The 23418-nt window shown below is 46.1% G+C and overlaps 1 protein-coding gene across 10 annotated transcripts in view; it reads left to right on the top strand.

The window, feature by feature from the left end:
* The window catches only part of CENPE (centromere protein E), a 205722-nt gene that overhangs the window by 81298 nt on the left and 101006 nt on the right, over positions 1 to 23418 (top strand). For all 10 annotated transcript variants that reach the window (XM_073571801.1, XM_073571795.1, XM_073571802.1 and 7 more), the window contains 6 exons: positions 717 to 992; positions 1133 to 1273; positions 1361 to 1471; positions 8872 to 8980; positions 9059 to 9180; positions 9252 to 9497. In XM_073571801.1, coding sequence (XP_073427902.1) covers positions 717 to 992; positions 1133 to 1273; positions 1361 to 1471; positions 8872 to 8980; positions 9059 to 9180; positions 9252 to 9497 — 1005 coding nt within the window. The remainder of the gene's footprint in view (positions 1 to 716; positions 993 to 1132; positions 1274 to 1360; positions 1472 to 8871; positions 8981 to 9058; positions 9181 to 9251; positions 9498 to 23418) is intronic.

The raw sequence follows: 23418 nt of genomic DNA, 5'->3' as shown, positions 1-23418 counted from the left end.
GATGAGCATAACCAGCCCATCTCCCTCCATGGGGTATCACCCTATTGTTAGGTTTGCGCTCTACTTCTAGATTTATTCAATAAGAGGAGAGTGCTGTTTTGGCTACGACTGCCTGCCAAATTCGTGAAAAGTGGTGTATCTTATTTAAGAAATGTAATCCCCCGGAGCCGCATGCTATTTAATAGATGCTTCCAATTCATTCAGTGGCGTGCACCTCTTAATGAATTAGATGCATTGTATTCTAGCAGGCTCATTCATTAAGACTTGTGTATGGAATGCCTGTCTTAATGAATCTGCCCCTTAGACCTTTCCAAGAAACAATTGAAATCTATATTTGGCTCTTTTAATTTCCTAGTCTTGAAACCCTCCTAGCAGATATCCCATAGAATCGAATTGTGCCAGATTGGCCTATTTTGCATATTGCCATTGATCCGTTGGCCCTTCCTACAGAACCACCACATTTTGTGTAATAGTTGGCTTCCGATCTGAAATCTTCCAATGGTGCCCTCTCTCCCCATGTAATTTACTAGATTCCAGTACAATTCAATATAAGCGCTTATGACTTGTCCAAAGGAGCAGATAACTTACCCATTATCGATTGTAACTTGTCTGTACCTTCACAACCATAAAGTGGATGCAACGTTTTAAGAAGAGGTGGTGGTGCCCACTGCAACTGATTTTTCTTAATGTTACATTTTATGCTTTTATTCTTGAAGCTTTCTGCAATGACTGAAAAACTACAAGAAAATGAAGCCAAGTGTGAAAGTGTTATCATTGAAAAACTAGAACTTGAAAGACAGCAGCAGAACCTGGTTTCTGAGATGAAGCTTCTCCAGGAACGTATGCACTCTGCAGAGCTGGCGCTGTCTAAGGTGGAAGAAGAAAATGCTGAGCTCAAGCTGAATATTAAGGAACAGCCAAAATCTTGGGAACTGGATGAGATGCTGAACAGTGGAAATCTGGAAAGTGATCCTAATAAACAAGTGAAACAGGTTTGTAACAGATGTCATGTTATGTCATAAGTTTTTAAAGGCTTTAATAAGTGTGGGTTTTCTTCTTCTGTAATGAAAAAAATATGTAGCATGCATAATGTGAGTATTGGTGCAGCTATAAGATACCTTTTATGTTACAGGAAGAGGAGGAAAAAGACCTCCATCTTCTAGAACAGATTTCGGCCATGCTTCAAGAAAAAGATGCATTACATGAAACCATGAAGAACCTAACAGCTGAAAGAGACCAACTGAAACAGGACTTGCAGGAGAACATAGAAATGGTAAGAACTGCAAAGAAACAGATTCCTTCGGGATTCTATAGGGTGTCCCAGTGTTCGTGCTTTATGGGTGTTTTTACTCTGTTGCAGTCCATAGATATACAGGAAGAATTAAGAAGTGCCCTAGATGAACTAAAGATCAAAACTCAGTTATTGGAATCTCTGAGCACACAAATGAATGAATTCAAGGTTGGAGAAAATGTAAGAACATTGTTACAATTCTAAAAAAAACCTCGCTATTTATAGAGAATCTACTCCAATGTTTTTACTGTATGCAGTGGTATAAACTGTAGGTCCTTGTGCAATAATAGAAATATCTACTCTTATGATCAGATATGTCAGGAAATAACTCTCTGTTGCACACGCAGATTAATAAGGCGGTGCATTTAGGTTGTGTTTGTCTTCCTAGTAGATACACATCCCAAATGCAGTTTTACACCGTTGTACACTACTTCGTATTTTACCAACTGCTACTTCTACAGCAGAGAAAACTGATTTATATGCAAACTACACCTAACAGTCCAGTAATTGATATATAGTTGGAATCGGTCTATGCCCCTATGTTATGAGGCTCTCGGATTACATGGCAAACCTGCCAATGGATTCCTTTTAAAACTGTCGTACAAAACTCTGGCATTAATTAATCAGGTCTTATGATCTGCTTTTTTTTTGTCAGGGTAACGTTCTACAAACTTTAAAACCCTCTGTTTTTATGTTTTGTAAAACTATAATCGCATTTTCTTTCCTGCTGGATTAGCCACAGCAGAGAGGGCGTGATCAGTTTATGCAGTTTTTGGAATTGAGCAGCTGCGTTTTCTAATTCTGAACAACCGTTTGATTCTTCAAAAACACTAGAGGAAGATCTTTCCTTATTTGGCCTCATCTCTTTTAAATATGTGCTTGTTTATGTTAAAAATTGGGCTCCAGAAAAGAAACCCGTGGTTGTGTAATGCTCCGTTGCAGAATATCCTGGTCAGATGTTTTAGGACTTTAAAGTTGGTGATTGTCTTTTTTATTATTTAGACTTACTCTGTCGCCTAATTGGGGGACACAGAACCTTGGGTGTTATGCTGCTGTCCACTAGGAGGCGACACTATGCATAATCTGAAAAAAGATTAACTTTGGCTCCTCCTCTGCAGTATACACCCCTGGACGGCGTCAGCCTTCTCCAGTTTTTGCTTAGTGTCGCAAGGAGGCACACCTTTTTTCTTCCGTTTTTTTCCTTTTTTCACGGAAATACAGATGAAGAAAAGTGGGTCTCCAGCGAGACTCCCGGCATGGCTCCCTCCTCGGTCCCCTATTAGGGGTACCCGGTTGAGGTTGAGGTGGTTTTTTTCCCCATGTCGCTCCCTCCCCAGTCCCTCGGGTCCTGGTTCGAGGTCGAGACCCCCCTCCTTCCCCAACACCCTTAAGGGGTCTGGGTTGAGGTCGAGGCGAGGATGAAGACCCCCTGACGGTGACAGACGCACCCTCCCTAATCCCCCGCAGGGGGTATTAGGTTGAGACGCCTCAGGTAGGGTCGGAGATCAGGCAGCATTCCGCAGCTTCCAGGGACCCCAGGCCGGCTGAGGGATCCTGTGGGGGCCGGGGGAGGGTGCGGACTGGATGGCACAGCAGAAACAGGGCTTTTGCTGCGTCCCTGTCTCTGCAGCAGCAGCGGCTCCATAGCCCTTCAGGGGCCCCCCATACAAAAACCGCTACCCCTGCTACCCCCACCGCTATCCAGTCGACCGTTCTGGGGGGGTCTGGTACAAATCCGCCCCCCCCCCCCGGACTACCGCGCCGCTCTGGAGCCCTCCTGGGCATCAGGCTTCAAATTTAGACCGCGGCTTCGGCCTAGCTGAAGCCGCCGCCTTTTCCCCGCCCCCCCGGCCCGCCCCCCGGATGACCAAAATGACACACTGGAGTGTCATAGAAGGGGCGGATTGAGGCAGAAAGGGCGCGTTTTTACACAGCCCAGCGCGCCCTTTTCAGCTCTCCGCCCCCTCCTCCCTCTCCTCAGAGCCCCGGTGGCCATTTTTTCTGGATGAGATCCAGGAGAGAAGCATCACAGCGGTCTCCGGGGGGCACAGAACTTGGATCTGTCGGCGCTGGACCTAGGGGCACACCGGTGGGGTAAGCTCACAGCTGGGTTCTCATTACTCAGCTGTGAATCTATACTTCCTATAAGGCTTTCTGTGGGTTCCCTCTGCGTAGCCACCCCTGTACGATCCCTTATAGCCAGCCTCTGTGCACTATGCCGGGCTCAAGGAAGAGAACCAGGCAGGAATGTTTCTATGCATTCTGCACAGCCTGCAAAGCCACGCTCCCTAGTGGCAGCACGTATCCGCACTGCCGGGTCTGCATCCAGAACTCTGGGTCAGAACCCCAGGGAGTCCCTACTGACGCTTCAGTGTCACAGGCCACGCCGGAATGGGCAACTCAGATGTCTCAGTCTATGTCACAGTCCATAGACAACCTAACTGCTACATTGCTGCAAGCTCTGCAGAGTCGGACCCCGGCTATGGACGGTACACGGCAAACGGACAGCTTGTCTCAGGAACATGCTGCTTCTGACTCTCACAGACGTAAGCGGACTCACAGGTCTCGATCACCTGAGTCGCACTATAGCACAAGGTCGTTCCCCTCTAGGGAGAGACAGCGTCATTCCAGGTCTCCTGGGCAGTCCCCTGCCACAGACAGACAGTGCAATTTACCACAGGGATCCCCCACCACAGAAGACCCCCGCCCCAGGTCGCCCTCCAGGGATCACCTTAGTGAGGCACAGGATTCGGAGGGCATCTGTGACTCCGACTCAGATAATGAAACGGTCAGGTCCGTGGTACCTTCTCCCCCTAGCAATACAGCGCTAGTTGAGGACATAATTTCTTCTATTCATCGGGTGCTAAAAATTCCAGAGTCGCCCCCGGAAGTCCCAAAACATAGGATTTGCTTCGAAAGTGTTCAAAAACCACCTAAGGTCTTCCCTAATCACGATGAGTTTGAGAAAATACTTACCAAACAGTTTGCGCAGCCTGACAAAAAATTCGCTAATCGCAAATATCTGGAAGCGAAGTACCCTTTCCCACAGGAAGACACCAAACAATGGGCAGATCCACCTGAAGTGGACCCTCCGGTTTCTAGGCTAGCAGCGCAGACTTTACTCTCTCTGCCGGATAGCTCAACCCTCAGGGACGCAGCAGACCGGCAAGTAGAACGCATGGCTCGTTCTATTTTCGAAGCGGCAGGCGCCTCTCTGGGCCCTGCGTTTGCTTCAGTTTGGGCAGCCAAGGCCATCCTAGCTTGGGCCAAAAGACTACAGGAGGGTCTTCAGGCTTCAAATCCTGAACTCTCGGACCAAGCGGTCCAGATGGCAGTGGTAGCAGACTACATGATTCATGCAGCCCTGGATTCCGCCAGAGGTGTAGCGGGAATAGCATCAAACGCCATCACGATCCGACGCATCCTCTGGCTGCGAGAATGGAAAGCGGATGCGGCCTCAAAGAAGTCCCTCACGCGACTTCCGTATTCTACTGGTAGACTTTTCGGCGAAAAGTTGGACACCATGATAGCCAATGCCACCGGGGGTAAGAGTACCTCTCTCCCTCAACTAAAACCGAAACGCACGTTCAAACGAAGAAACCAGACGCGATTCCGATCCTTTCGGAATTCCTCGGGCTGGTCCGTTTCGCGCCCAGTGCAAAACCGCAACCGTTCTCCACGCAGAGACAACCCACGGACGCAGCAGCGACCGGACAGGGCTTGGCAGTCGAAAGCAGGCCAAGCGAAACCCAAGGGAGGAAAACCTCAGAACTTCACTTCATCATGACTCGAGACCTCCGGAAGACACCCCACCAGTAGGCGGCCGACTTTTACTCTTTCAGCAAGTCTGGCTGCCTATTACAGAAGACAGGTGGGTCAGGGAAATAGTGTCTTCCGGATACAAGATAGAGTTCACTTCCGTTCCACCGAACCGGTTCTTCCTTTCTGTTCCTCCAACACCACCAGAAAAGGCTCGTGTCTTCCACCAAGCGGTTTCCTCTCTCCTTCAATCAGGAGTTGTGGTGCCGGTTCCCGCGAACGAGAGATTCCGAGGATTCTACTCAAATTTGTTCGTAGTCCCCAAGAAAGGAGGCGGCGGCCGACCCATACTGGACCTAAAACAGCTCAACAATTACGTACGGGTCCGTCATTTCCGCATGGAGTCCCTCCGGTCCATCGTTGCATCCATGGAGCAGGGAGAATTCCTCGCCTCCATAGACATACAGGATGCGTATCTCCACATACCAATTGCTCCCGCCCACCAAAGGTTTCTCAGGTTCGCGGTCAACCAAAACCACTACCAGTTTGTCGCCCTTCCGTTCGGACTCGCCACGGCTCCAAGAACGTTCACCAAAGTCATGGCGGCCACCATGGACGTCCTGCACTCAAGAGGCATTCTAGTCGTCCCGTACCTGGACGACCTCCTCGTCAAGTCTCCCACTTTCAAAGACTGCGAGGTCAGTGTTTCAATCACTCTAGACACTCTGAGTCGCCTGGGATGGCTAGTCAACCTACAGAAATCGTCGACCATCCCAACTCGGACTCTAACATTCCTGGGAATGGTATTCGACACCACCAGGGGCCTGGTGCTCCTTCCCAAGGACAAGACACTGGCCATCCGTCTGGGAGTTCGCACACTCCTTCGCAGTCCTCCTCGATCTCTCCGGTTTGCCATGAGAATCCTCGGCAGGATGGCAGCAGCAATAGAGGCAGTGCCATTTGCCCAGTTTCACCTCAGGGTCCTTCAGCTAGCCATACTCAGATCTTGGGACAGGAACCCCTTCTCCCTCGACAGGGAGTTCAGGTTGACGTCATCGACCAGGAGGTCCCTGCACTGGTGGCTCAAACCAACCTCGCTTACACGAGGGAAGCCATTCCTCTCAGGACAATGGAAGATCCTGACTACCGATGCAAGCCTGACAGGCTGGGGGGCGGTACACCTACATCACAGGGCACAGGGCAAGTGGTCACCGAGGGAAGTGACATTGCCCATCAATGTTCTGGAAATCAGGGCCATTCTCTTGGCACTGAGAGCGTTTCATCACTTGCTTGCAGCCTCGCACATACGGATACAGTCGGACAATGCCACGGCTGTGGCATACGTGAATCACCAAGGCGGGACCCGCAGCGCCCAGGCAATGAGAGAAGTGGCTCATATCCTCCGCTGGGCGGAAGACACAAGGTCGGTTCTTTCTGCGGTACACATTCCGGGTGTAGAAAACTGGGAAGCCGACTTCCTCAGCAGGCAAGGAATGGACTCGGGGGAGTGGTCTCTCCATCCCAAGATTTTTTACCAGATCTGCCAACGATGGGGAACCCCGGATGTGGACCTAATGGCATCCCATCTCAATGCCAAGGTTCCCAATTTCATGGCCAGGACACACGACCCGCGGTCGCTCGGAGCGGATGCCCTGGTCCAGGACTGGTCCCAGTTCCGACTCCTGTACATTTTTCCACCCCTCCCCCTAATAGCCAGGGTTGTGAGGAAGGTCAAGCAAGAGGGAGTTCCGACCATCCTCATCGCGCCAGACTGGCCCAGACGTACTTGGTACCCGACCGCCACGACCTTCTGTCTCAAGGTCCGTTCTTCCACCAGAATTCAGGGGCCCTCAATTTGACGGCATGGCCCTTGAAACCTGGATTCTAACCCAGGCAGGTTTTTCACCGGCAGTCATTGCAACTATGATCAGGGCAAGGAAGCCTGCCTCTGCCAAGCTCTATTATCGTACCTGGAGAGCCTTCTTTTCTTGGTGCGAATCTCATGGACAAGTCCCACTCCCTTATTACCTCCCGAAGGTACTAGGTTTTCTTCAATCGGGCCTAGATGCCAAGCTATCCTTAAGTTCGCTTAAGAGTCAGGTGTCGGCGCTTTCAGTCCTTTTTCAAAAGCGCATTGCTATTAAACCGCAAGTAAGGACTTTCATCCAGGGAGTTTCCCGATTGGTTCCTCCCTACAAACGTCCGATGGATACGTGGGACCTCAATCTGGTCCTGACAGCATTGCAAGCTCCACCCTTCGAACCTCTTAGAGAAGTTCCACTCTCCATTCTGTCTCAGAAAGTGTTTTTTCTAGTGGCTATCACCTCGTTACGCAGAGTGTCGGAATTGTCAGCACTTTCCTGCAGACGACCTTTCCTAGCCTTTCACCAGGACAAGGTGGTTCTCCGCACGGTACCATCCTTCCTTCCGAAGGTTGTGTCCAACTTTCACCTTAACGAAGAGATTTCACTGCCTTCCCTTTGCCCGGTTCCGGTACATAGAGTGGAGAAGGCTCTGCATACGCTTGACCTAGTCAGGGCATTGCGGATTTACGTGTCCAGGACTGCACCTTTCCGGAAATCCGATTCCCTCTTCATTCTTACGGAAGGTAGTCGCAAGGGGTTGCCGGCTTCCAAGGCTACCCTTGCCAGGTGGATCAAGTCCACCATACATGAGGCCTACCGACTTAACAGTACCCCTCTTCCGGCCGGTATCACGGCACACTCTACACGGGCAATAGGGGCCTCCTGGGCCATTCGGCATCAGGCTTCGGCACAACAAGTGTGCAAGGCGGCCACTTGGACTAGCCTACACACGTTTACGAAAAACTACAGTGTTCATACCCAGTCCTCAGCGGATGCGAGCCTGGGTAGACTGGTTCTGCAGGCGGCAGTACCCCAAGTCTAGGGGACTGTCGGCACAATATTCGTCCACTGCTTCCCACCCAGGGACTGCTTTGGGACGTCCCAAGGTTCTGTGTCCCCCAATTAGGCGACAGAGTAAAGGAGATTTTTGTGTACTCACCGTAAAATCTCTTTCTCTTAGCCTTTAATTGGGGGACACAGCTCCCACCCTGTTGCCCTTACGGGCCGTTGTTTCCTGTTGAGTTCTCATATTGTTCTTGAGCTCGTACATAGTAGCCTTCTCACAGGCATGGTTATGTTATTTGGTTACGTTCCTCCTTATGCTTTGGCACAAAACTGGAGAAGGCTGACGCCGTCCAGGGGTGTATACTGCAGAGGAGGAGCCAAAGTTAATCTTTTTTCAGATTATGCATAGTGTCGCCTCCTAGTGGACAGCAGCATAACACCCAAGGTTCTGTGTCCCCCAATTAAAGGCTAAGAGAAAGAGATTTTACGGTGAGTACACAAAAATCTCCTTTTCTTTTTATAAGTTAAGTAAATTAAATTCTAATATTTATTTGAAATATTCTGTTGAGAGAGAAAAAGAAAGATGGGATAATAAAAGAAATAAAACCGGAACACTAAAGAGATCAACTGGAATATAAGTTGGTCTGCATGCAGCGTGTGGGCGCATGTTCACACTGGCCCCTAAACAGTCAAAACCAAAGATAAAACCAATATACTCAAATACCCTGCAGTAAGTAAATGACAATAATGCATTAATTAATATAGGGTGCTTAGTTCTAATTTTAATTTAAAAAAAAAAAACCACCCTACCGCGTCACTGTGACCCTATTGAATTGAGCAGATGATGTGTTTATTTTTTATTTTTTTTCCCTCCTCCAAAACCAGCATGGTTTTGCACAGAAACAAAAGCATCAGAATTGATGACGTTTTGCCTATATAAATTCCCTTTAGGAAGAATCCAACAGATGTGCACTCCAAGGTGAGATTGAAGAAAAGAGCAAGAAAATCGAGGAGCTTGAAACTAAAGTGGAAGTTGTTCTCAGAAACCTCCAAGACGCTGGTAACTACAGTAGTCCAATCTGTATGTGAACATGCAATTCTTATACTTCCACATTTACTCTGATCTCTATCAATCTAGAGTCAAAGTATGTGAACATGGTAGAAAAGCTCGAATTGATCACAAAGGAAAAGGACAATTTAATATCCTCCTTGACTGTCATCAACAACAATTTGGTTAATGATCTTGCAATATGTAAACAGGTAAATTTGGTGAAATGGAACATTTGTTTTTGTTAATTTTTCAGAATTTTAAATTTTTATTTATTTTCAAGGACAAATCAACCCAAGACTGTGCATTACAGGTATCTATTGAGATGCCCACAAGTGATCAGGTTGATATTGTAACCAGACAAGATGATATTGAAACTGAAAGAAATGAGCTGAAAAAGACCCTCAGTCAACTGCAGCAGCAACTCCACCTAATTTGTCAAGAGAAAGGGGAACTTCAGCAGTCAATCGATACCTTTAAGGCCGAGAGATGTCAACTGTTGACTAATCTGCAGAGATATACAGAGTGTGTAAGTGGAAATTATTAATTTAGAATGTTGATGGTTAAATCAAAAGGCATTTGTGTGGCTTAAATTCTATGTGCCAGATTGCTGAGAGATCAAGCTATGGCTGCTTATTGAAGTCTACGGAAAGGGGAGGCAGAACTGAAAGTGTGGAAAGGAGGTATAGAGACTTCTAGTATGTGTTTTATCTCACCCAAGTGCTGATTCACAGCTATGTTGCTCCATAGAATCTTGCTGCTTCTGAACATGCGCTACTTGTATAGGAAAGCAGGAATAGTTTGTGTATGGGAGAATGTATAGCTACTAATCCCCGCCTGCTAACCCACAGAAGTTGCTCAATGCAAGCTGTGGCATGGCAAGAAGGATAGCTGTGTCTGTCGGCACAGTGTCTAGAGCATGGAGCAGATTAAGTTCCAGGAGAGAGGCCAGTACATCAAGAGTCGTGGAGGGGGCCGTAGGAGGGCAACAACCCAGCAGCAGGACCGCAGCCTCCGCCTTTTTGCAAGGAAGAGCAGTGCCAGAGCCCTGCAAAATGACCACCAGCAGGCCACTAACATCCATATGTCTGCTCAAACTGTCAGAAACTGACTCCATGAGGGTGGTAGAGGGGACATCCCAACTCTCTACAGTATGTAGGGCTATTGGTATTTGCCAAAGAAGAGCAAGGTTGTCAGAATCAACATTGGATCTGTTACCTTGACGGATGAGAGCAGGTTCACACTGAGTACATACATGTGGCAAAGTCTAGAGATGCCGTGGAGAACATTCTGCTGTCTGTAGCATCCTCCATCATGACTGGTTTGACAGTGTCTCAGTATTTGTGTGGGGAATCGTTTCTTTGGAGCCCCGCACATTCCTCCAACTGCTAGCCAGAGGTACCTGGTCTGCCATTAGGTACTGGTATGAGTTCCTCAGACTCGTTGTGAGACAATATTCATGTGCACTGGGTTCCTTCTGATGCATGACAATACTAGGCCTCATGTGGCTGAAGTGTGTCAGCAGTTACTGCATGAATGCATTGATACTATGGACTGGCCTGCCTGTTCCCCAGACCTGAATACGTGTAGTCAATATTCAGGATATATATGTGCAAGAAAGTGGAAGTATGGCAGAACATTCGCAAAATTGCATGAGAACGAACAGAGGAAAAAACGAATATACAGTTAGGTAGGTCCATATATATTTGGACAGACATTTTTCTAATTTTGGTTCTAGACATTACCACAATGAATTTTAAACAAAACAATTCAGATGCAGTTGAAGTTCAGACTTTCAGCTTTCATTTGAGGGTATCCACAATAAATTTGGATGAAGGGTTTAGAAGAGTTTCAGCTCCTTAACATGTGCCACCCTGTTTTTAAAGGGACCAAAAGTAATTGGACAGATTAAATAATTGTAAATAAAATGTTCATTTCTAGTACTTGGTTGAAAACCCTTTGTTGGCAATGACTGCCTGAGGTCTTGAACTCATGGACATCACCAGACGCTGTGTTTCCTCCTTTTTGATGCTCTGCCAGGCCTTCACTGCAGAGGTTTTCAGTTGCTGTTTGTTTGTGGGCCTTTCTGTCTGAAGTTTAGTCTTTAACAAGTGAAACGCATGCTCAATTGGGTTGAGATCTGGTGACTTACTTGGCCATTCAAGAATATTCCACTTCTTTGCTTTAATTAACTCCTGGGTTGCTTTGGCTTTGTTTTGGGTCATTGTCCATCTGTAGTATGAAACGACGACCAATCAGTTTGGCTGCATTTGGCTGGATCTGAGCACACAGTGTGGCTCTGAATACCTCAGAATTCATTCGGCTGCTTCTGTCCTGTGTCACATCATCAATAAATACTAGTGACCCAGTTCCACTGGCAGCCATGCATGCCCAAGCCATCACACTGCCTCCGCCATGTTTTACAGATGATGTGGTATGCTTTGGATCATGAGCTGTACCACGCCTTCACCATACTTTTCTCTTTCCATCATTCTGGTAGAGGTTGATCTTGGTTTCATCTGTCCAAAGAATGTTCTTCCAGAACTATGCTGGCTTTTTTAGATTTTTTTTTAGCAAAGTCCAGTCTAACCTTTTTATTCTTGTTGCTTATGAGTAGCTTGCACCGTGCAGTGAACCCTCTGTATTTACTTTCATGCAGTCTTCTCTTTATGGTAGATTTGGATATTGATACGCCTACCTCCTGGAGAGTGTTGTTCACTTGGTTGGCTGTTGTGAGGGGGTTTCTCTTCACCATGGAGATTATTATGCGGTCATCCACCACTGTTGTCTTCTGTGGGCGCCCAGGTCTTTTTGCATTGATGAGTTCACCAGTGCTTTCTTTCTTTCTCAGGATGTACCAAACTGTAGATTTTGACACTCCTAATGTTGTAGCAATTTCTCGGATGGGTTTTTCTGTTTTTGCAGCTTAAAGATGGCTTGTTTCACCTGCATGGAGAGCTCCTTTGACCGCATGTTTCCTTCACAGAAAAACCTTCCAAATGCAAGCACCACACCTCAAATCAACTCCAGGCCTTTTATCTGCTTAATTGAGAATGACAGAACGAAGGGATTGCCCACACCTGTCCATGAAATAGCCTTGGAGTCAATTGTCCAATTACTTTTGGTCCCTTTAAAATCACGGTGGCACATGTTAAGGAGCTGAAACTCCTAAACCCTTCATCCAATTTTAATGTGGATACCCTCAATTGAAAGCTGAAAGTCTGAACTTCAACTGCATCCCAATTGTTTTGTTTAAAATTCATTGTGGTTATGTCTGGAACCAAAATGTAGAAAAATGTTGTCTCCGTCCAAATATATATGGACCTAACTGTAGGTCACAACACAATGAACAGGAGGTGAAAGATAAAACACCTTTTATTAAAGCAAATGGTGAAATGGTGGCACAACTAACGAAGTTATCCGCACATACAGAAAAATAAATGAATGGAAAGTAAGCACACTAAAAAGTACATCACAAAATCAGAGCTCAATGGATGAGACCACCAGAAGTAAAGGAATGACTAATTTGAATAGTCAAATTATCAGTATACAGTGAGTAGGGAAAGTATTCAGACTCCTTTAAATTTTTCATTCTTTGTTTCTTTGCAGCCATTTGGTAACTTCAAATAAAGTTCATTTTTTTTCTTATTAATTTACACTCTGTACCCCATCTTGACTAAAAGAAAAGCAAAAATGTAGAAATTTATGCAAATTTATTAAAGAAAAACTGAAATATCACATGGTCATAAGTATTCAGACCCTTTGCTCAGTATTGAGTATAAGCACCCTTTTAAGCTAGTACAGCCATGAGTCGTCTTGGGAATGATGCAGCAAGTATTTCACACCTGGATTTGGGGATCATCTGCCATTATTCTTTGCAGATTCTTTGTAGGTCCTCTCCAGTTCCGTCAGGTTGGATGGTGAACGTTGGTTGACAGCCATTTTCAGGTCTCTCCAGAGATGCTCAATCGTGTTTGCGTCAGGGCTCTGGCTGGGCCAATCAAGAATGGTCACAGAGTTGTTCTGAAGCCACTCCTTTATTATTTTAGCTGTGTGATTAGGGTCATTGTCTTGTTGGAAGGTGGACCTTCGGCCAAGTCTGAGATCCAGAGGTTTTCATCCAGGATATCTCTATACTTGGTCGCATTCATATTTCCTTCAATTGCAACCAGTCGTCCTGTCCCTGCAGCTGAAAAACACCCTCATCGCATGATGCTACCCACCACCATGTTTCACTGTTGGAATTGTATTGGGCAGGTGATGAGCAGTGCCTGGTTTTCTCCACACTTACCACTTAGACCTTTTTGGTGATAATTCTATCTTCGTCTCATCAGACCGGATAACCTTATTTCTCATAGTCTGGGAGTCCTTCATGAGGTTTTTGGCAAACTCTTATGTGGGCTTTCATATGTCTGGCACTGAGGAGAGGCTACCGTTGAGCCACTCTGCCATAAAGGCCCAACTGGTGGAGGGCTGCAGTGATAGTTGACTTTGTGGAACTTTCTCCCATCTCCCTACTGCATTTGTGGAGCTCAGCCACAGTGATCTTGGGGTTCTTATTTACTTCTCTCACCAAGGCTCTTCTCCCACGATTGCTCAGTTTGGCTGGAAGTCCAGGTCTAGGAAGACTTCTGTTGGTCCCAAACTTCTTCCATTTAAGGATTATGGAGGCCACTGTGCTCTTAGGAACCTTGAGTACTGCAGAAATTCTTCTGTAACCTTGGCCAGATCTGTGCCTTGCCACAATTCTGTCTCTGAGCTCCTTGACTAGATCCTTTGACCTCATGATTCTCATTTGCTCTGACATGCACTGAGATGCAGAGATGTGGAATCCAGTCCGCGCTGCCCAAATAGATTTCCAAGATGTAGTAGCATATAGCTATATGTGGTATTTTCCTGAGGAAGTGGTGGTATTCACCCTGAAACGCGTAGATTAAACCACTTAACTTTTACTACGTCTTGGAAATCTATTTGGGCAGCACGGACTGGAATTCACATTTTCTCTGCATTGTATTGTCGGGTCGTTGACCGACCTGTGGCTCTGGAGCAGCCTCTCCTACATGTGCTTTAACCACCTAATACCAGGTGAGCAGGTTCCTACTTAAATAGTGCTAACTTACTATCAGATAATACCCTATTGTGCTTTGTCTCTCCCTTGCTTTATCTATTAGATCATGCACTGTGAGCTGTGAGGTCTTATATAGACAGGTGTGTCTTTACAAATCAAGTCCTATCAGTTTAATTAAACACTGCTGGACTCCAATGAAGGCGTAGAACCATCTCAAGTAGGATCACAAGGAAATGGACAGCATGTGACTTAAGCCCCCGTTACACATAGCGATATCGCTGTAACGTCACCAATTTTGTGACGTAGCAGCGATATCGCTATGTCTGATACTTACCTCCGACCGGCTCCCCCGCTGCTCATCGCTGGTCGCGCGAGAACGTCCTGGACCATTTCTCGTCGGGCGCTTCCTGTGGCGCCGACGAGCGACGCGTGGACGCTGGGCGCGAGGACGTCAGGATCGCCGCGTCTGACAGGTAAGTAGCAACCCCCGACCCCTGCTATGTTGCTGGTGAGATCTGCCTGTGTGGCAGCTCACTAGCGACCACTTAGCGATGCACCAGCGATCCATATCGATGTCTGGATCACTGGTGCATTGCTAAGTGTAACGGTACCCTTAAATATGAGTGTCTGAGCAAAGGGTCTGAATACTTATGATCATGTGATATTTTCGTTTTTCTTTTTTAATGAATTTGCAAAAATTTCTCCATTTCTGTTTTTTTCCAGTCAAGATGGAGTGCAGAGTGTACATTAATAGGAAAAAAAATTACTTTTTTGAATTTAGTAAATGGCTGCAATGAAACAATGAATAATTTAAAGGGGTCTGAATACTTTCCGTACCCACTGTATACCAAAACAGGTGGTAATTAGATTGAATGCACAGAAAAAATTATAAGTAAATGTCAATGTGATATAATACCAATGATGGGTGATCATCAAGTACTGTGATTACATATGATGTATACTCCAGGAGGGCATGGAAATATACTGCAACTGGAAAGGATGCACTAAGTTAATATGTACATGTGGGCGCACACTAAAGATTGCTGCTACATTCACCTAGCATAGGTGTACAAATAGAGGGTGCAATTCAAATCTAAGGGTCGTATAGAGATTTGGAGCAGTCGGATTACCTGATGGTGGGCTGTACAGATGTGGCACGTACCCCGAAGGGCGTTTCAGACAGCGTCCTTCGTCAGGGAAGATCATATGTAATCACAGCACTTAATGATCACTCATTATTGGTATATATCAAATTATTGACATTTAAATATGCTTTTTTTCTGTGCATTGAATCTAATTGCCACCTATTTTGATATATAATGATAATTTGACTATTAGAATTATTCATTCCTGGGGGGCGTGACCTGGAGTGAAATGTGAGTAGACGTGTGCTGGTACAGCTCCTGCAGAGTATGTAGTCAGATCATACCTTGTGACACCCAGTGGAATTTCTCTGCCTCCCTGCTGTGAGGCTTAGAGTGCAGTGATATCTCAGGATCGCCCGGAATCTATCGGCAGCGCTGATGACCGGCAGAAAAAGCTCCAGGAAAAACGCCGAGGACCCGGACAGAAAGGCCCAAGACGGCCCCCATGCCACCGGAGGATTGGAGGTGGAGGAAGAGTCTGCACAGAGAGTCTCGGAGGATGGATGCTGTAAGCAAGCTGCAGCTATTTGTCAGGAACACGGGTGAGCCTCGGAGCCAGGCAGGAGATGGAGGAGACACGCACTCTCTGCGGAGATATGAGAGGGGAGAGAAGGAGCAAGAGTGTGGGGAGGAGGAGGAAGATGAAAGTGAAGATGAGACGGAGTGACTCACACGAGGGAGACACAGGACGTGGTGAGATGACTGCAGGGCTGCTGCGGGGGAGCTCATATTGCCAGTGGAGCCGACCCTAAAGGATGTTTTTCGCGCCATTATACACTGTGACTCCTCCATTCTCAGTATAGCGACACAGCTGGGCAGTATCCAGGCCGACCTGTCCAAATTGCAGCACACTTTGCATGTGGTGAAAGAAAGGGTGGGAGAAGTCGTGAAAAGGGTCAGTTCTGTGGAGGACTATATAATAAGAGCCGAGAAGGAGTGTAAGCAAATGGCAGTGGCTCTAACCGCTGTACAAGCTAAAGCGGATGATCTAGAAAACAGATCCTGGCGCAACAACCTAAGGCTGATCGGTATACCAGAAAAAGTTGAGGATAACACCCCTACGGAGTTTTTTGAGAAATGGATACTAGATAAATTGGGTGCCGATAAATTGTCCAGATTATATGATATCGAACGAGCCCATAGGGTCCCCACACGTCCCCTCCCCCTGGATGTCCACCGCAGACTGTAATAGCTAAAATACTCCACTATCGGGACAGAGATACTATTTTGAAGCTTGCTAGGGATCACCCTGATCTTGTAATCAACTCTTCTGCAGTCTCCATCTTTCCGGATTATTCAGTTGAAGTACAGAAACGTAGAGCTAAGATTCATTAGCATCATGAAGAGGTTCCAGGAGATTGGTGTGATATATTCCATGTTGTATCCGGCTAAGTTGCGGATTGTGTCTGCGGATAAAGTCCATTTTTTTCTCTTGAAGCCAAAGATGCAGTCAGGTGGCTGGACTGCAGCGAGAAACAACTGCGGATGGAGAAGGCAAAGGATTCTGCGTACTGAAGTTTCATGACCTGTGCGTCTGTTCTGTGATCTGGTGTCCCCGGTGGTTCTATGGGGATCTCTGTGGAGAGTTAATTGTTTAAGTTTTGTTCACAAGGTCAAGTCATTATGGACCTCTGCGTTCAGGGATCCGTTGTGGGACTGGATATGGAGAGAGGAAGGATGGTTAAGGATAATATACGCCAATTTTTCCATCATAGGAAAAGATGTTTTGAATTTTCTGTTTTTCTGTTCTTTGGGGGCTAATTTTTTTGGGGGGAGGGGGATTATGGGAAATGTTTACGTCACACTTCTTATTCAGGCTGTATACATGCTAATTCACTTTTTGTATTATATGCAAGTTTGAATTGTAATGGTACGTGATATCAAAATTTTAAGCTGGCATGTTAGAGGCCTGGCAGCGGATGTTAAAAAAGCAAACAAGCAGTTTTTCAATTCTTGCGCGAAGCAATGCCAGCTGTGGTCTTTTTGTAGGAGACCCATTTGGTCCCTGAAAGGTCTCATATACTGAATGGGTGCTGGATACAAGAAAGCTACCATGCTATGTATTCTGGATATTCAAGGGGAGTCAGTATTTTGATATGTAGGGGAACACAGTTTGAAAAGCTTACTTCACTTATTGATTCGGAGGGGCAATATGTGTGTTTACTCTGTAAACTCAATAATAGGCCTATGTTGCTTTTATCTGTATACATTCTGCCGCCATATAATAGCAATCTGTTCCTGAAGATACTGGAAATTATTGCAAAATTCCCTGGGATCTCGTGTCTGGTGATGGGGGACTTTAACAATGTACCTGATTCTTGCTGGGACAGAGGCAGGGGGGAAGACATTTGGGCAACTATACTCCTTTTTGGGCATTATTAAGGGAGACCTCTATGACTGACTTGTGGAGGATTCGTAACCCTGAGGTTCATAAATTCTCGTGTTTCTCAACTTCTCCTCAATGTCAAGGATTGATTTTGTGCTGGGGTATGAGCGGATGCTGATTCTTGTGACAGATGTGGGCTAACCAGACTGGTGTCTGACCACTCCCTAGTGTATGTGTTGCTTGGTGACCAGGGTCAAATGATCAATAGTAGACCTATGTGGTGATTTAAACCCTTCTGGTTACAGCTTATTGATAAAGGAGGTGACTCGGGGAGGGAGCTTCAGGAGTACTTTAAGACCAATAGAGATACGGCACATGAGAGGATTGTTTGGGAAGCTATGAAAGCTTTTTTTTTTTTTTTTTGTGGGGGGCTGTATATTAGAGATCTTTAAGATCCAAACAAGCACTAAGCAGAAGGATCAGCTGGCATTCCAGGAGGCTGAGGAGGCATTAATTCATGACCCATCCACTCGGGCACAAGAGAGGCTAAAAAAGGCTCAGGCTGGAGTTAATGGACTGTCATTGCGGGCAGCTGAGCGGAATAAGATGTTCCATGCTGTGCAATATTTTGAGGAGGGAGAGAGCCGGCCATCTCTTGGCTCTAGTGGCTGCTGCACAAAGAGACAGCGCTTACATAGTTGCCTTAAAGGGAGAGGATGGACAGGAGGTCACAGATACTTGGGGTTTGCCGGAGGTGATTGCGGGCTTCTATACTAATTTGAATGGGTCACAGGTGCAGCCGACTGATACTGAGGTTGAGGAATTTTTGGTTAGAGCTGGGCTTCCAAAATTGTCTATGGAGTTCCAACATTTTTTAGATGAACCATTTGAGTTAGAGGAACTGGAGTTGGCACTCGCCTCCATGGCTAATGATAGGGCTCAAGGGGTAGATGGTTTGTCGGGTGAAATGTTTAAAAAAATCTAAGGAACTTCTGTTGCCTGTTTTGTTGGACGTATATAAGGCAGGGGTAGAGAGCGGTGAACTCCTGCGGTCCATGCGAGAAGCGATCATTGATGTGCTTCCCAAAAAGGTTAGAGAAGCCACCGCATCGGCTTCATATCGCCCAATCTGACAACAAATGTAAAACTGTTGACGAAGATGATGGCTAATCGTCTTAGTAAAGTCATAATATCTATAATACACCAGGATCAGGTGTGGTTCATGCCGAACAAATCCACAGCGACGAATCTGAGGAGACTCTTTATTAATATGCAGGCGGAGGCGGATAATGTAGGGAATAGAGTGATTCTGTCATTAGACGCGGCCAAAGCATTTGATAGCGTAGAGTGGAGGTACTTGTGGGCTACAATGCGCTATATGGGCTTTAGGGAAGTATTTATTAAGTGGGTTCAATTGCTCCAAAGGCCAGAATGCAAGTTAATCAGTTGTCTGAAGAATTTTCCTTATTTAGGGGTATGAGGCAGGGGTGCCCCCTGTCTCCCCTCCTGTTTGCCATAGCAATTGAGCCACTGGCGGCAGTTATTAAACGAGAGCAAAATATTGTGGGATTCCAATATGGAACACACGAGGAAAAGGTGGCACTCCATGCTGACGACATGCTGTTGTTTTTGGGGGATGTGGGGGGTTCTTTGAGGGCAGTGATGACGGTCCTTGCTGAATATGCCGGTGTATCTGGGATACGTATTAATTGGGAAAAATCGGTGCTGGACCGCAGGACCCCTGTTGATTGTTTAACTCAATTACAGGTAGTCGAAGTTACATATCTGGGTATTAAGGTATCAAACAATCTTATGGACTATGAGAGGCTTAATTTGGCTCCGCTACTGTGTAAGTTTAAACGGAAGATCGCGGCGTGGTGAAGCTAAATTTGACAATGGCCGTGCATGCGAACTTAATGAAGATGATACTCATGCCTCAACTTTTGTATGTGCTGCATAATCCACAGATCTGGTTACTTCAGAACAGATTTTATAGAATTAATGCCATCTTCCGGGATTTGATATGGAAGGGCGGTCGAACGCGTATCAAGCTAGAGTTGTTGCAGCGCCCAAAAGATGACGGAGGCCTGGCTGACCCCAATCCATGGTTATATTACATTGGGTCTCAATGTCAACATATGGTGGGATGGGGGGAATCACAAATTTTCTAGTTCAGTGAGGAAGGTTATATCTCACATGGTGGGGAAGTGTCCACTGGTGGCTTCCTTGGAGGCGGGCAGATTTCGGCTGAGTTCTAGAAGGTTTCTGGCACTGCTTTGAGAAATTGTGGAAAAAACTTAAAGGGAATCTGTCACCCCTTTTTTGAGATATCTTATAATGATATCATTCTATTGTGTGTCGCATAAGGATTCTCTTAGTACTTTTGCTTCCCCCTGACCCCGCACCTTTCATGCATAAATACCTTGTTTATACCGGTTCAGATGTATGTAAACTGCCGGTCTCCGGTCCGATGGGCGGGGCTTATTCAACTGCTCCCCCATCCCTGCCTTGCTCTACACAAGAAGAAATGCCTGCCTGCGCACTGCAGAACTCTGCTCTGCCCTCAACAGGGCAGAGCAATGCGCCTGCGCCGGAGCCATTACAGGACTGGAGAAAAGGACGTCATCGCATGAAGAAGGGAGGCGCCGGACAGGACCGCAACACCCATCGGACCGGACCGCCCACCTCGGTGAGTATAATATAACGTGTTTTTCTTCTCTTTCATGTTACATTGGAGGCTTATCTACAGCATTACAGAATGCTGTAGATAAGCCCCCGATGTCTATGCCGGCAGCTAATAGGGGAAAAAAAGGGTGACAGATTCCCTTTAAGGGGGATTTTCTTGTATTACTAAAAATGTATGAAAAGTAATATTGCCGATTATATTTATACATGCCTATGTATTGTTATCCTTCTTATTTTCTTCAATAAAAACTATTTGATTTAAAAAAAGAATTGGTCATTCCTTGCTTTACTTAATGGTGGTCTCATCCATTGATCTATGTGATTTACCATTTGTCCTATATTTTAATGTGCTTACTTTCCATTCATTTATTCCTTTGTATATGTGGGCACATCCATTACTTGTGCCACCGTTTCACCATTTGCTTTAATAAAGGGGTTTTATCTTTCACCTCCTGTTCATTGTGTCATGACCAGGGCTGTGGAGTCGGTAAGCCAAACCTGCCACTCCGACTCCTCAATTTCCCTTCCACCGACTCCGACTCCAACATATATTGTTTATATTTAAGTGAAAAATTTATTGTAGTACAATGTGAACATCAGACATTTACCGTATATACTCGAATATAAGCTGAGATTTTCAGCCCAAAAAATTGGGCTGAAAGTCCCCCTCTCGTCTTATATTCGAGTCATATACAAAGGGGGTCGGAGGGGGTGCGGGGGTGTCAGGTCATACTCTACCCGTCCTGACGCTGTGTCTTGAGCCCCCAGATTCTCCCCATGCTCTCTCTTCCTGCCTTCAGCGGTCACGTGGTGCCGCTCATTAAAACTCATGAATATGCGCATATTCATGAGTTTTAATGAGCGGTACCACATGACTGCTGAAGGCAGGAAGAGAGAGCACGGGGAGAAGCTGGGGGCTCAAGACACAGCGTCAGGACGGGTAAGTATAGCGATACTCACCTGTCCTGCGTCCATGGCTGCTTGCTGCTGTCTGTCATCGGTCAGTGACTTCAGACAGCAGAGGGCGCGGTGACATGGTTAGTGCGCGCCGCGCCCCCTGCAGTCTCAACGTCACTGACTGATGACGTAGCAGATAGCGGTGAGCAGCCATGGACACTGGACAGGTGAGTATCTCAGGTGCCAGCAGTGACACCGGCACCTGACACCCAGCGACGGAGAGGTGAGTATGTCATTTTTTTTATTTTTACATGCAGCAGCAGCATGGGGGCAGCATATGGGGGAACAATCTATGGAGCTTCTTATGGGGGCAGCATATGGGGGAATAATCTGGTGCTTCTTCTGGGGTCCGCATATGGGGGAACAATCTATGGGGCAGCATATGGGGGAATAATCTGGAGCTTCTTCTGGGGTCAGCATATGAGGGAACAATAGGGAACAATCTATGGAGCTTCTTATGGGGGCAGCATATGGGGGAATAATCTATGGAGCTTCTTCTGGGGACACCATATGGGGGAATAATCTATGGAGCATTTCCCACCCTAGGCTTATACTCGAGTCAATAAGTTTTCCCAGTTTTTTGTGGCAAAATTAGGGGGGTCGGCTTATACTCGGGTCGACTTATACTCGAGTATATACGGTAATCATTTTTATGATACAATAATCAAGACATTTAGATAGAACATAATATACACTCACTGGCCACTTTATTAGGTACACCTGTCCAACTGTGTGTTAAGACTTAATTTCTAGTCAGCCAATCACATGGCGGCAACTCAGTGCATTTAGGCATGTAGACATGGTCAAGACAATCTCCTGCAGTTCAAACCGAGCATCAGTATGGGGAAGAAAGGTGATTTGAGTGCCTTTGAATGTGGCATGATTGTTGGTGCCAGAAGGGCTGGTCTGAGAATTTCAGAAACTGCTGATCTACTGGGATTTTCACGCACAACCATCTCTAGGGTTTACAGAGAATGGTCCGAAAAAGAAAAAAAAATCCAGTGAGCGGCAGTTCTGTGGCCGGAAATGCCATGTTGATGCCAGAGGTCAGAGGAGAATGGGCAGACTGGTTCGAGCTGATAGAAAGGCAACAGTGACTCAAATTGCCACCCGTTACAACCAAGGTAGGCAGAAGAGCATCTCTGAACGCACAGTGCGTCGAACTTTGAGGCAGATGGGCTACAGCAGCAGAAGACCACACTGGGTACCACTCCTCTCAGCTAAGAACAGGAAACTGAGGCTACAATTTGCACAAGCTCATCGAAATTGGACAGTAGAAGATTGGAAAAACGTTGCCTGGTCTGATGAGTCTCGATTTCTGCTGCGACATTCGGATGGTAGGGTCAGAATTTGGCGTAAACAACATGAAAGCATGGATCCATCCTGCCTTGTATCAACGGTTCAGGCTGGTGGTGGTGGTGTCATGGTGTGGGGAATTTTTTCTGGGCACTCTTTGGGCCCCTTGGTACCAATTGAGCATCGTTGCAACGCCACAGCCTACCTGAGTATTGTTGCTGACCATGTCCATCCCTTTATGACCACAATGTACCCAACATCTGATGGCTACTTTCAGCAGGATAATGCGCCATGTCATAAAGCTCGAATCATCTCAGATTGGTTTCTTGAACATGACAATGAGTTTACTGTACTCAAATGGCCTCCTCAGTCACCAGATCTCAATCCAATAGAGCATCTTTGGGATGTGGTGGAACGGGAGATTCGCATCAGGGATGTGCAGCCGACAAATCTGCGCCAACTGTGTGATGCCATCATGTCAATATGGTCCAAAATCTCTGAGGAATGCTTCCAGCACCTTGTTGAATCTCTGCCACGAAGAATTGAGGCAGTTCTGAAGGCAAAAGGGGGTCCAACCCCTTACTAGCATGGTGTACCTAATAAAGTGGCCAGTGAGTGTATATTTGTTGGAATACAACTTTAGAACACAAAAAACTAATAAATTGTAAATATGTAATATATATATGTGTGTGTGTGTGTATGTGTGTATATATATATAGATAGATAGATAGTCATATGTAAAAGTTTGGGCACCCCTATTAATGTTAACCTTTTTTCTTTATAACAATTTTGGTTTTTGCAACAGATATTTCAGTTTCATATATCTTCTAATAACTGATGGACTCAGTTATATTTCTGGATTCAAATGAGGTTTATTGTACTAACAGAAAATGTGCAATCTGCATTTAAACAAAATTTGACCAGTGCATAAGTATGGGCACCCTTATCATTTTCTTGATTTGAACACTCCCAA

The sequence above is a fragment of the Dendrobates tinctorius genome, unplaced genomic scaffold (assembly GCF_039654945.1).
Source record: "Dendrobates tinctorius isolate UK_male_01 unplaced genomic scaffold, ASM3965494v1 ptg000030l, whole genome shotgun sequence".
Classification (NCBI taxonomy): Eukaryota; Metazoa; Chordata; class Amphibia; order Anura; family Dendrobatidae; genus Dendrobates; species Dendrobates tinctorius.
The sequence above is the reverse complement of the archived record's forward strand: the minus strand, read 5'-3'. Positions and strand labels throughout refer to the sequence as shown.